Here is a 15,197-nt window from a genome sequence, read left to right as displayed (position 1 = left end):
TTTTTAAACCCATGCACATTACTTTAAATTGATGCAACCCCAAAGGTGAAATCATGGCAGTGTACTTTTTACTTTCTTCGTCGAGTGGGATCTGCCAGTAACCCTTGGAAAAGTCTAATTTAGAAAAGCAGTGTGAACCTCCAAGACGGTGAAGCAGATTTTCTATTTTTGGAATAGGGTAGCGATCGGGGACAGTTTGCCTGTTTAAATTGCGTAGATCACAGCATAATCTGTAAGGATCAGCGCTGCCGGCTGGTTTAGCAACGAGGTGAAGTGCACTGCTATAGTTTGATTCACTTACCTCCAGTACTCCATCTGTAATCCATTTGTTGATTTCTGACTTCACCCAATTGTACTTTTCCGGTGGTAGCGGTCGACACTTCGCAAAGCATGGATATCCCGACATCACAATTTTGTGCTTCACCGGCACGCGTGCGGCATATTCAGCGGTTCGTGGTGCTGTCAGCTCGGGGAACTTGTCCAATATTGCTGAAAACTCGTTGTACTTTGTCAGTGATATAGGTGCGATACTAGCTTGTTTGCGTAAATGTTGCAGTGCGTGACGTTGTTTCGTGGTTTCATCAATAATGCATTTATTCTTCGGGTTAATTGACCAATTGAAATGATGTAAAAAATCAAGACCAATAATATTTTGTTTTACATCGGCGATTATAAATGTCCAAGTCTTTATTTGATCGTACCCAATTTTGATGTCCATGGTACGTCTGCCGTAAGTCGGTATTTTAGTATTATTAGCTGCATACAAGATGTCGTTGGAAAATGAAGTAGAATTTTTTTCTAATCGAGTAGGTTGAACGCAGCTCACAGCAGCACCGGTATCGCAAAGAAATAGCTGTTGCGAATTTAGATCTTCAAGAAATAGCATGTTGTTATTGAAACCTGGCCCTAAGTGTGATATACCTACCTTAGGGCCGACACCTCGTTTTTTGGTTTCTGTCTGTTATTTTGCATCGAATGGTGATTGTTAGGCCGTGCTGTGTTCCATGAGCATGGCCATTGACACTTAAAGGCGGCGTGGCCAAACCTTTGATAATAAAAGCAGGTAGGTTGTTGTCTTTGGGGAACGTTTGATCTGGGCGTCTGAAATGATGTGCGACATCGGTTTGGGAAGGAATTAACAGGTTGACGGCTTCGGTCAGACTGAAGATTAGACACACTTGCAGACAAGTGTTCCATTTGATGTTGTAAGCGATCAATCTGTTGCATTAGTTGGGCATTGGGATGTTGTTCTGTGGTATGCTGCACTGCGTTTACTGTGGCATGGGAAACGTTTGTTAGTTTTGACATTTAGTCGGCAGCTTTTGCTAATTCGTTTAATGACATTTCGAGATTTCCGGCCAAAACAAGTTTGATTTGATTCGGGAGTTTATTTACAAACAATTCCCGAATTAATTCCGTCGATGCGACATTTTGAGGAAGTTTTGCTCGCATCTCGGCCAGCACTTCGGAAGGCAGTCGATCGCCGATTTCAGACAGAGACATGACGTCAGCGATACGTTCGTTCAACGTCGGTTCGAAACGCTGAAGTAAGCGTTCCTTTAATTTATCATAGTCTGCCCCGGCGCTAATTAAATCTTGTATGTTTACAATAATATCGTAAGGCAGACACGATACAAGTTTGTCTGTTTTCAGACGTTGGCAATCAATCTGATAAGTGGTGAATCTATTTTCTAAGATGGTAAACCACAACCTAGGGGTATCTCTCCAAAAGGTGTCGCAAAACTTTTCACCAGGAGAGATTTTAATTTGAGTAGAGGGTTCGCGATATTCGCTTTCGGGTCGAGATTTTCTTGGGGCCATAATATGGATTATATAAGGCTAAAACTACAATTAAATTATAAGATACACAACAAGAGATATTGCGACAATTTTAATACAGAAACAAGGAAAAACAAGTAGCCTACTTACCAATGTTCTCACTTTTCATTTGTGAAACCTACTTACGTGCGGGGTTACCAATGTGGTAACATTTATTTTACGTACCGTAACTTATAAAAGTGTGGTAGCAATTTATTTATATTTTATTTAATGGTTGTTGTTTGTTCATAAGAATTAATATTGAGGCTGTCTAACTGCTTGATGAAATTTCTATCTATCTAATTTATCTAGTTTGGCTATCTGACTCCATAAAATAATTTCCACACAATTATTGTTATTCGAATTATAATTTTAAGTTATCAGAAGGTGTTCGACTGTTCGTATAATATTGTAGGTCTATAACACAAATTTAATTTAAACATTACAGAAGAGTGAAATTGCAGAACAGGGAAACATTAAGCTATTATGAATTATTACATTTTTAACTAAACAATAAATTTAATGTTTTCTGAGAGCTGAACTGGTCTAACTGGACTGGTTTGATGTGAGCTCTCGTCAAAGGACGAACAAGCCATTTTATTTTGTGTTCCCTTTTTCTTATTTACTTCAGGAGCAGTTTACATGGAAAATTACAGAAACACTAGGAAATAAATTCAAGTTAAAGTAGTTCACTTTAGTACAAGAAAGGGAAACTTATATGACGAAATAATGGATCGCTACAAACCCAATCCTGGACGGTAACACTCTTCGAGTCGGAGGTAGACTTGACAAAGCAAACTTACCTTACGAAACAAAACATCCAGCCATACTTGCTCCGGGTCGACACCTAACGGATTTGATCATCGACTATTTCCACGCTGAAAAAGCGAAGCACTTTGGTGCATCTCACACAATCAACAAATATTGCGTCATTGTTCCGTTTGAAGGTGAGGACGAGAACGCCGTCTAGATCAAGATGATGAGATGCAAAGGGACGATAGATGAACTGCGGAGTTCCAGAACTTTTTCTTGATGTATCGTAACTATTATTGTAACTAACTGTATGTGCTTATTGTAATATGTATAATTGTATATCGTAGCGTAATGCCAAGCAATCTAAAGTTCAACATTTTACTAATGGATTGATAAAATTTACTTTTCATGAGAAGAAGGCCTATATGCCCTTCTTCGGGCCGGGATTGTGTTAATTTTATAATCGACTCGAATATCATGTCAAGTTGCAGCCACTCTATGAAGCAGTCTATGTATATCAGCCGAACAAGCGATTCTTTGTTGTTTTAAGAAAACCTTTGAAACGTCAATCGCGGCTTCGTGTTGATAGAATTATTACGTTACTTTTACAGACATACAGCTTGTGTTTACTTAAATCCATATATCTCTTTCCACGGAGTTGGTGATCTATCGAATTGTACTAAAACAATTACATTTTTAGCAATTCTTTATTCGTTCTGAAAAACAAGTTTAAATAATTGCTGTCAGTTTTTAGACGAGAAACTGAAGCTTGCAAGGGCTGACTCATAAGAGAGCGCCAGAGTATCTGTAGTTTGTTGTTTTAAAACACTATTTTTAACTTCTACTGCCGTAAAAAACAATTTTATGTCATCTTGTGGGCTGAAAATTAATCGGTGTTTTTCATCATCCATTTAAACGTTGGCATAGCATGGCCAACGGTAATACAACGTCTAAATGTTGTGTGTCTGTATGTGACTATAAATACTGGCTAGGCGCGTTATTTCTTCGAAGCCTAAGCCTTTCGCCGCATCTTGAAAGATGTTGTATCAACATTGGCAAACGATTGTTATCTGCTTGCTTGCTTCAACCAAGGCATATTATTGAAGTTATTTTTTCTCCTCGTTGTCTTTACATAACACATCTTCTCTGTGTTTTGCTGCAATCAGCATAAAAGCTTAGCAAGGCGAAGTCTGTTTACTTGTGAAAGCATAGACGAGCAATTCTCTTTGAGTTTGTACTAGCTGCATTCTGTAAAACGACCTGTTTAATGTTAATTCTTAAGCATAAATTGAGAAACTTTATTTTAAATATTTCTCGACCATTTACTAATTGTAAATTTTGTATTCTATTTGAATAAGATGCACTAGTAGAATCAATTGCTGTATGACTGTTACGACTTGATATCATTTGGATTTTGTACGGATCTATCCTTCAAGCCCTGCTGCTGTCTTGGTGAGTCGACTAAACTGTTCCCCACCAGCTCTGTATAGGATTGAAGTAGCCCATTTCTGCTCACTAAATTTGTTAAACAAATTTGCGACCTGCAAACTTGTGGCTAAACTTGCGACCTGCAACTTGTGATCCTGTGACTTGTGAACTTGCGACTTGCAACTTGTGATCTTGTGACCTTGTGATCTTCTGACCTTTCTGCCATAATAAACTAACAGAACTCAAGACCGTGTTCAGATTCAATCTACTTGGCTTGTTTCTCTGTCTGTTATAGGTCCCAAAACCGTATTAACTAAGCGACGCATATAATAATCCGATCCACTGTTTGGCGCCAGTGGAAAAGATATTCTTTAACGTAGAATTTGCGTCAAAATTCTACATTCATTCAAAGCATTTTTAATTTGTTATTCCTCTGCTATCGCATTACCAACAAGATTACGTAATAACAAAAACATATTTTTGTCCAGTGTTTCAATATGTTTGTCGTTTTCATAATGCAACATTGGCACATCACATGCTGCTATTACACATTTAAGTGCTTGCAATACAGCATTAAACCAGCAAGAGTTTGCTACGTTCATCAAGCCCAGTGAAAAATTGGCATTAGTTTTAAATGCATTTATTAAATCAGAATGAACCTTTATAGCATTTGAAACAATATAATAAATCATCCAATGTCGATAGGATGTGAAAAAATTAAGATCCATTTTTGAATGTTGAGATTTCAGATCCCTGTCGCTGCAAAGAATATCAGCAGTTATACTAACTGCCACCCCGCAAGTATTACTGTCCGGTTGCATCACGATATGTTTAGAAGTTAAATTGTAATTTCCTGTGTATAACCGATTATTATTTACCAAGAAATCTACTAGGAAATCTGCACCATCATGTAGAAACTTTGAAAAAGCTGTACTCACTTCTCTATTCAAAGAATCATAACAATGTATGAATTTATTTTGGGTGGAAAAGTGTAACAAATGAAAGTGGCCATTGCACAAGAAAGGAAGGAAAACGACCGGTCGCAATTTTTCTTCAGTTTCTGTCATCGCTGTTTTGAAAAATTTCCCGGACTTTATTGGTGATTTTTGCAAAATCTTCCCTGTGGAGTCGCAATCTAAAACCCCTATGGAGTTTCGGTTTGTTGGTTCACTGGCTTTTAATAAAAAGTAGGCGTCTACGAGACGTTTGCTTAACCAACCAACTGCAGAAGAATTTTGGTAATGCTTAGCAAGTTCGTTTGTAATTTTACTGCAAGAATTGTTACATGCTGTGAGTAAATCTAGCCAAGATACTTCGTGGTTTTTATCGATTGCAACGGCGGTATCTGACAAACAGTTACGATTTATTGGCTATTGCCAAACCGTTCCATATCCAAGTTGCAAATTCAGCCATGTAGCCTATTCAAAATCTTTAGCTGTTGCTGTCCAAAAGTCCCGTATCTGTGCATAATTGCATTTTGGGTTGACAAAAGCAGTCGCATTGCACGTAGAAACTGTGGGTGCGGACTCGCTAACAACATTGACATATCAAATATGTTTTTTAGATTCATTTGTAGTATAAAATCCATCTGAACGGCGCTTTTTGGGCTTTCTAAATTTTGAAACTACCAAGTTTGTGCGCTGTTTGGAATGTTCGCTTGAAGTTTGGTCAGGATACGTTTTGGCCGAAATGTAACTTTTTCCGTACCCTGGTGAATATAATAAGCAGAAAATATATTTTCACTCATTCTCATTTGGTTTTCGTACTCTTCTACAAAATGATCGATACCTACAACACGTTTTCCTTTTAAATAAATTTGTTTCAAATCCCAAAAATGCTGCTCGATGATACCTTGCGTTAAGTTATCTCGAGAAATATTTTTAAGTTTGGATGAGATGACTTGCTTAAACCAAAAGGAATACTGGGAGTAAGCCTGATCATTTAGCCGTTTATGTGACGAATGCCGGGATAAATTTCCAAGAATTAGCTGCGAAGTGGTACAAATTCTACTCAGAATAATTCGAATAAGTTTTAAACAAAAGTGCTTATCCATGTAAACATTTTCGTGCTTTAATTTTGAATTAGAAGGATCATTGAGGTGATCCAAAAAGTCACCAGAATGTAGAAACGCCATAAGTCGGTTGTGGTATAGCGTAAGTAAAATAGGGAATTTAATTCTTGTTTTTGGTCGTCACTCATGCTGGTATGAAAATAGTCGTTGAGGTGGTTTTTTTCGTTTTCTTTAATTTCGTTTGTTACGTTTGACAAAAGTTCTGAAAATTTAAAGCCTTGATGCAATATGTTAAAATGATAGTCAACTTTGGAAGACGTTCTCTCGCAGTTGGTTACCCAAATAATACTGTTAGATTTTCAACAGGTCTTTGAAAAGCCTGCCTTTCGTTTTACTGCATTACTTCCGTTAATTTGTGTATTCGCCACCTAGCGTCGTTTCCCCTTCATTGTTATGTTATCGCTGATTTGCAAATGGCAACACTCACCATAAGATTGTCTATGGAACCTTCGAGACGTTTTCGTTGCTAGTTTGCCACCTAGCCGAACTTGTTACCTACTGTAGTTTGTGAATGAAAATCGATTGAGTGATGTTTATGCTTTGTTAGCTGCTTCTCTGTTATGTATTTCTACAGGACTTAAGTTTGACAACTGCTGTGTATAGTGTCTTATGTTGTGACTAGTGTCACAACTCTTTCTTCAAGTTGGCGTGCTCAGTTGCTCAGTCCTGCTGGGTGGATTAGGAAAATCGTGACGTCACCGGCGCAATTACCGTACCTGTTGTGTTCTCGTCACACACAACAAATACTTTCCATTATTTCATCTAATTCTGACAGGGTTGTACATGCGAATAACAAAGAAATCCAATGCATAACTGTTAATGTGTGTTTCTTTGGTTTGTAATATTTTTTAACCATAATTTTAGCTGCACGCATGGCGTGACTCAAACAATTATGAACGAAAGTTTTTCCAAGTCGTATTTTGTCGCCTCTCCTGAAATTACACGCCAGCATCTGTTGCAATAACCTAACCTTGTTTCATTACACATAGCACTTTGTAATGTCTTGATCTCTCAAGATATATTGATTCTTATACTGAATTATAGCTTCATCAAACTAGCGTCTTGCGCGTACATCAGTAACTCGTGAGAATGTATATTTCGTCATAATGATGGTAACCGCACATATATACAAATGGTAGATGGCGCTATAGGCCTAATCGTTCAATCTGTTACATCTTCCTTCTTCAAATAGGCCAACATTATTTACACAGCATAAAAATACATTCGTGAAATATGAACAGTAACACAAATGCTTGTAAGTCACAAGTCGGTGAATAAATCAATCACGATATCTTTGTGGGGTGACAACTTGTCTGCCAGATCGCGTTGTCCTATTTTCAAGTCGAGAAGTACTTGATTCATTTCGAACATCAGGCACATTTTGATTCAAGTCATGATTATTTGCGATACAGTTTTCATCAGGATCAAAATTGAAATCACCATGACAGTACGGATCAGCGGGCATTTGCAATAGATGTCTACGATTACGTCGAAGAGGTCCACGTTCATTATGAACAATGTAAGATCGAGGCTCATTGCATACATTCGAAACAACGGCATTGTTCCAATAATTACGTGTTTTATAACGTACTTTATCTCCTTTCTGCAAAGTAGGTAAGGGTTTTGTATGACGATCAAAATAAGACTTCTGGCGATTTTGCCGTTTGCGTAAATCAGCATAGGCTACACATCAACAACTTTAGGCACAAGTAAAGTGTTAGAAATAGGCAATTTCCTGCGAAGACGACGACTCATCAAAATTTGAGCAGGTGAGTAACCAAGACCAGCAATGGGTGTATTACGGTACTCTAACAAAGCTAAATAGGGGTCAGTGCCTGCATCAAAAGCTTTTTTGAGCATTTTCTTTAACGTCTGAACAGTGCGTTCAGCCTGGCCATTACTCTGAGGATATTCGGGGCTGGAGGTAATACTCTTAACACCATACTCTTTACAAAACTCAACAAACTCTTTGCTTCGAAACGGCATATTGTCGCTGACAATTTCTTCAGGAATACCGTGTCTCGCACAGACACTTTGAACTTGTTCTACAACAGTCTTTGCTGTCTTGTCAGCTAAGGAAAGCAGTTCAGGGTACTTGGAATAATAGTCAACAACAACAAGATAATCGCGATTTTTAACAGTCATTATGTCCATAGCAATTTTTAAAAAGCGTCCATCTGGAATTTCGTGAGAAACTAGCGGTTCACGTTGGTTGTTTCGTTGATGAGCACAACAAACATTGCATTTTGCAACAATGTTTTCGATGTCTGATAACATCCTAGGCCAATAAAGCAAGTCCTGCGCTCTGGATTTGCATTTTTCCATTCCAAAGTGGCTTTCATGGATTAAATTCAACATAAACGATCGTAACTCGACTGGAACAACGATTCGATCGTTGGCCATTATTAAATGTTCGGCTTCATGCAATATGTCACGCATATTCCAGTAACTTCTAGCTTCGACTGGAACGTCTCTTTGTGCACGAGGCCATCCATTTTTGCAATAGCTTTTGACCTTTTTTAGACCTGCATCTCGCTCTGTAGCCTCAATAAGCTCGTCCATGCGAGATGGCGTAACTGGAAGGCTAGTTATAAGAGTGTGGATTACACGAACAAGGTCATCATTCAATTCATTGTCTGGCACAACATTGAGATAAGCACGTGATAAAGTATCAGCTAGGTACATTTCTTTTCCTGGAACAAATTTGATTTTTAAATCGTATGGCTGCAAACAAAGCATTAAACGTTGAAGTCTAGGCGGAGCTTTGCACAATGGCTTCTTCATAATTGATTCAATTGGTTTGTGATCAGACTCAACAACAATAGAGTCTTTTCCATAAATGTACTGATGGAACTTTTTTGCTGCAAAAACGATAGAGAGCATCTCTTTTTCTATTTGTGCATAGTTTTGTTCGGCGGAAGTCATGGACCTAGAAGCATAGGCAATCGGTTTTCCATCTTGAAGTAAGCACGCTCCGAGTCCCTTTTGAGAAGCGTCGGACTGGATTGTTACAGGCTTCATGACATCGTAGAACGATAAAACTGGCTTACTTGTCAACAGTAATTTAAGATGAGTTAATGCTTCGTCATGAGCATCAGTCCACTTCCATTCAACTCCTTTCTTTAACAGATCACGTAAACGCGCTGTAATGGAGGATTCATTAGGTATATATTGAGATAAGAACTTCGTCATTCCTAGCAATCGTTGCAAAGAATGGACATCTGTGGGCTTGGGCATGTTCACAATAGCGTCAATTTTCTTTTCATCCGGCTTCAGACCATCTTGTGAAACAATGTTACCCATATATTCAACAGTTTTCACTTTGAGTTGGATTTTCTTTTTGTTAAACTTCACTCCTTTTTGACGAGCTCTGTCTAGCACAGCTTTGAGAATTTCATCATGTTCTTAGAAGATGCTGCTATAATGATGTCATCAGCTATGACATGCACATTGGCAATGTCACCAAATGTCTCTTCATTTCGTTTCTGCATTATTTCAGATGCGGACGACAGTCCAAAAGGCATTCGAAGAAATCGTTTTCTACCCCAAGGGGTGTGAAACGTAGTGAGGTACGAAGATTCTTCTGTCAACTTTACATGCCAGTAAGCGTCTTTCATGTCAATTACAGTAAATAAATTCTTTCCGGACAGTTGGGATTGGACATCCGCTGGTGTGGGAATATTATGACGTTCACGCTTAATAAAAGTATTCAATGGTTTTGGGTCTAAACAAATGCGCAACGATTTGTCTTTCTTTTCAACTACAACAAGGTTATTTACCCAATCAGTTGGCGTATCAACATCAGCAATGATTTTTTGCGTTTTAAGTTTTTCAAGATGCTCTTGCAAGTGTGATCTTATAGCATAAGGGATTTTTCTGGGGTGCTGGATTACAGCTTTGGCATCAGGCTTGAGCATTATGTGGTATTCTTTATCATAAGCTCCAATGCCAGAAAAAATATCAGATTATTCATGGGTAATATTTGCAATAGTACCAGTGCCATTTTGTGTGTATGCGTCGATACGTTTAACAAAGTTTAAAATAGCACATGCATGTTCACCAAGAATAGCAATATCAATGACATCAGTTACGTAAAATAACAAGTCAAAACAATTGTCGCTTTTATCATAGCATTTGATTACGGTGGTGCCATGCGGCTTAACAACGCTATTACCAAAACCACAAAGCTTGGTGCTCGTCTGCTGTAATTCAAGACCGGACATTTGTGCAAAAAAATTGTAAGGAATAACATTTGCAGCTGCACCAGTGTCAAGCTTACACAATACAGAATATTTGTGACCATCAGGATCACCAATAAGCAAGCGAGTTTTCATTTTCGTGCTGCTTTCTTGTTCATCAATGGTAGAAACTTGTAAAAACGTTGGTTCTGATTCTTCGGCTTTGATGTCGTGCATCGGCTTCGTAGGTGGCTTTCGACACACCGATTTAAAATGATTACGCACACCACAGTTGAGACATGTTTTTTCATAGGCAGGGCATTGTCTAGGTGCGTGGACTTTACCACAGTATCTACAACTGTTTCTTGGCTTTGGAACGGGTTGTATCGCAGAGGCTGCGCGGTTCGTCATGGTTGGCTGGCGTTTACTACTAACGCTGTCGATATGTTGTGGTTGTGTGTTATTCATGACCAACAAATGGCTTCTTGTTGCGTCATAAGCGTGGCATAAATCAATGGCTTTTGCCAGCGTTAAGTCTGAGGTTTGCATCAGCTTTTCTCTAATACTCTGGTTTGAAATACCACAGACAATTTGATCACGAAGATTTCTCTCTTTAACAGCTTGATTATGAAATGCACAGTCATTTGCAAGTGTTCTGAGATCATTAATCCAACAATCAAAAGACTCACCATCAAGTTGATTTCTATGCCAAAACTTGTACGTGGAAAAAATTTCATTCTTCTTTGGTTCACAATATAACCGAAATTTTCTCAGTAGGCTACGTGGTCGTAATTGTCTTTGCTATCATTATCATCATTGTCTAGAAAGACAAAATTGCTAAAGATTTCTTGTGCTGCAGTCCCAGCACAGTGTAGCAAGATTGCGACTTGCGTCTCTGCTGACTTCTTGCTGATCTCAGCGGCTACATAGTAGGTTCGGAAAGACATCTCCCATTTTTTCCATGCTTCTGCTATGCTGGAACTGTTGAAGTTTAAAATGGCTGCTTGGCTGCTTAAAATCTGCCATGTTTTAAGACTAAAAAAAACGACTATTGATAATTCTTCTTGCAATACGTAGGTTCAAGTAAGTTCTGACACCATGTAATGTCTTGATCTCTCAAGATATATTGATTCTTATACTGAATTATAGCTTCATCAAACTAGCGTCTTGCGCGTACATCAGTAACTCGTGAGAATGTATATTTCGTCATAATGATGGTAACCGCACATATATACAAATGGTAGATGGCGCTATAGGCCTAATCGTTCAATCTGTTACACACTTAATACAGCATTCCACACAGCCAGAAATGGGCAAGATCACCAGTATTGGTGATCTTGATGATCAAGATCGTCAAACTATATGTGATCTTGAAGATCAAGATCGTGATCTTGAAGATCAAGATCAATTTCAAGATCACTTTTTGTGTACTTGAAAAAAATGAAGTTTTTGATCAATGATGTTGCAAAAAATAATTACTATGAGCAACCTGGATAAATTTTTTGCGTTATTAAAACATTTTGCTGTATTTCATGATCTAAGTACTGAACCACAACTTTCCCAATGCTACAATGTCACATTTGTTGAACAACCCAATATTGATAATCTAGATGCTTGTGAAGATAAGTGGATACATAGGATACATGCCAAAATAAATATCCAAAAATTAATTCTGCCACAAGTTTAATTTTTTGACGCTCCACTACATTTTTGGTATTTTTTCAATATTTTACTGCCTTATTATTCACTGCCGTCTTTGCCTACTCTTTTTTCCACAACGCTACATTTTGTGTTTTCCAAGACGCTCCATTTAATTATTTATCGCTGTACTTAGTTTGTTTATCACTGCCTTTGACTGCCGTGTTCCGCATATAATTTATTTTTTTTGCCGTAATTTGTCACAACGCTACATTTGCAGGCTTTGCTCATCGCTCTTTCATCATTTCTAGTTTATAATTTATATTTGATACGTAATTTACTTTACTGCCGGCTTGGTTTAGTTTTCATTCAGCATTTTTTCAATATTTACGCTTTTGCTTTTTCAATTTTTTACGCTCATGTTTTGGCATTATTGCGTCACTGTAATGTTGTTTAAAACATTACTTGTAGGTTTTAACTGCCCTTTATCAGAACTGACGATGCACTGAATAAGTGCGAAATATATTTTCTGTAACATCTACTGACAACTGATCCCTGTTACCTTAGCAATTGAGGTTTTAGCTAGCTAGCAACCTGGATAAAGGTAGATAGTTGGTATTACTAACTTTTACTTTTAACTACTCGATTGCTGGCCTAAGAATTGTAATAAGTTAGTGACTGTTGCTATTAGGCCTATCAATTGTTGACGTAGTTTGCGTATAATCGCAACGTTACACCCAAGGCCGAGGTTAATTACATAGTTGGTCACAGCGGTAAACCATAATCTCTTCGTGGGAAAATTGTAACATAAAATTCCCAAATCCGTTCATCTGTATGTACTGACCGAAAAATAAACACACTTTCGAAACGTCTATTCAAAAGTGTATTCCAGTAAAACTAGCCCACGGCTATCGAAAATAGGTGCAACGCCTACACCTCTAAAAAACTGTCACTACAATACAGATTAATTGGTTAAAAGACGGAACTTTTGTCCAGCTAGCAAGCACTAAGCCAACAGTTAAATGAGCGGCCAACTTTCAAGCAATCATTTTACGAATGACCAAAATAGATATCAATATCTCAAATTCACGTATGCAGTACTGTGACGCAATAATGAAAAACAATTATGAAGTCATTCAACAGGTGTTCGAGCTAGTGAACCAATGCATTCATGTTTAAACAGGCCCAAACAGGTCCAAACAGATTTAAACAGGTTCTTATGAACGCTGGTGCAATTTGGCACATTTTCTAGCAACTTCCATGACGTAATATTCAGTAGACTTGAACGGTTTTATATGACGTTTGATTTGTACAGAGATTGGCCGTAACAATAGTTGTACTGCAAAAGTCGCAAAATCTTCAATTAGTTTTATACTTTTTATTTCTAATAAATAAATAAAAACAAACTTTAAACTGCATCATTTTTTACCAAGTTTTTGTCTGGTTGATGTGGGAGTTTTTATACGTGTTACTAAGTAGTTTTAACTTTCACTCTATTATATCAATGTTTATTGCACCATTTATCCATCTGGCAACCTTGATACCATTGTCTGCTATCAAAAAAGTTCAGAGGTTTGCGGTCAGACAAACCGCTTCATAATCAGACCCTAAACAAGTCTTGGTCTGGTTGATTTGCTGCAATAAACCACTTTGCAAGACCAAAATCGGTTAGAGGCCAGATTTTTAGCACCGCCATTCTAAACTTTTGAAACATCTAACATTGGGTCAAAGAAAGCAAACATTTCTTTAAAATTCACACATGGAAATTGTGAGCAAAGTTAAATCATTTTTATTATAAGTTACGTCATCATAAGTACACGGAAGTTGACTTCTTTATTATGACCAACACAGAAAACTTTTTCAATTTTGAAATGGCAACACTGACCAGATTAGATGCAGACCTTAAATCGCCTTAATGTTAGTAGTTGACCAGGGGCGTGTAGTGTTTCGTCATAGAAACCATTGTTACGTTTCACTAGCCTATCGTTTGTACTATGTGCGACTGTTACGAGACTAGAGACATTAGATAGATTAGCTGAGAGAAAGTACAATAAAGTGGTCTGTGTGTAATCTATTAAAGTGTGGTATATCTAAGTTAATCAAACGGAAATACAACAATGGCGACGAGGATTTAAGTGAAAGATGGCTGAACAAGTTACTGTAGCCCGAAGCAACCCGCTGGTCTGCGAACTAGGCAGTCTCAAATCGTTTCAAGTGCAAGGTGATCCACATGGTTTAGGACAAAGATGGAAGCAGTGGAAAAGGTCATTTTCTCTTTTTACTGTCAGTAAAGGAATCGCAGACGATAAGCAAAAGCAAGCGTGGTTGTTACACACAGCTGGAGAAGAGGTTCAAGAAGTTTATTTCAGCCTCGTGGACGAAAATGACGACAGTAAGTCTTTTAACGATACTCTAGCAATTTTGGATGAGTACTTTTTGCCTAAATGTAATGTTCCTTTTGAAAGATACAAGTTTCGGCAGCTGACGCAAGCCCAAGACGAGACCATTGATAAATTTATTTGCCGTTTGCGCCAGCAAGCAACGTTGTGTGAATTTGGAACCAATAGAGATGACTACATTCGAGATCAAGTTATTGAAAAATGTGCTTCTAACATATTGAGAAGAAAGTTGCTCGAAAAAAATAACCTAATTTTGAATGATGCAATAGTTATTGCAAAAGCTCATGAAGATGTCGAAAATCAATTAAAGACAATGCAGCCTACGTCATCAGTTCATGTCAACGAAGTGCGCCACCCAGAGCATCGACGCGCATTGCCTTCAATTAAGAAGGAAGGGAAAGTATGTTTTGCTTGTGGTAAGACTGGACATTTTAAGTTTGATCAACAATGCCCAGCAAGAGGCAAGCAATGTAACAAATGTGGCAAAGTCGGACATTTTGCTTTACAATGTCGAACACGGTCCCGAATGAATAGATGTGTGACGTCACAATATCCTTCTGACGTCAAGATGAATCGGAGTACGCCGTCGCGGAGACCAGTGCAGCGCAAGTCCAATACCAACACATTAGAGGAAGAAGAAGGAAAGACTTTTATTTTCGCAGAAAACGAGGAGAGCAACAAAGAAGAACTTTTCAACTTACAAGGGACACGTAAGAACTCTTGTACAATAACATTGAAAGTTGGTGGTGTAAAATTATCTGATGTTTTAATCGATTCAGGTGCTGCCAGTAATGTGATTAGTAAAGATACTTGGGAATGGTTAAAATGTCGTAATGTTGTTGCCCAATGTCGGAAATCAGCTAAATCTTTGTATTCATATGGGAGTACTACACCGTTACCTACACTAGGTAC

The 15,197-nt window shown here is 37.9% G+C and overlaps 1 protein-coding gene across 1 annotated transcript; it reads right to left on the bottom strand.

The window, feature by feature from the left end:
* Window positions 1-1,308: 1,308 nt before the first annotated feature.
* Window positions 1,309-1,821, bottom strand: LOC145788314 (uncharacterized). Its single transcript, XM_082600093.1, has one exon. It carries the CDS (start codon window positions 1,819-1,821, stop codon window positions 1,309-1,311), a length of 513 nt encoding a protein of 170 aa, XP_082456219.1.
* Between the last annotated feature and the right edge of the window lie 13,376 nt (window positions 1,822-15,197).

This window comes from Aplidium turbinatum, chromosome 2, assembly GCF_918807975.1.
Source record: "Aplidium turbinatum chromosome 2, kaAplTurb1.1, whole genome shotgun sequence".
NCBI lineage: Eukaryota > Metazoa > Chordata > Ascidiacea > Aplousobranchia > Polyclinidae > Aplidium > Aplidium turbinatum.
Note: the sequence above shows the minus strand (reverse complement) of the source record. Positions and strands in the feature narration are given on the sequence as shown.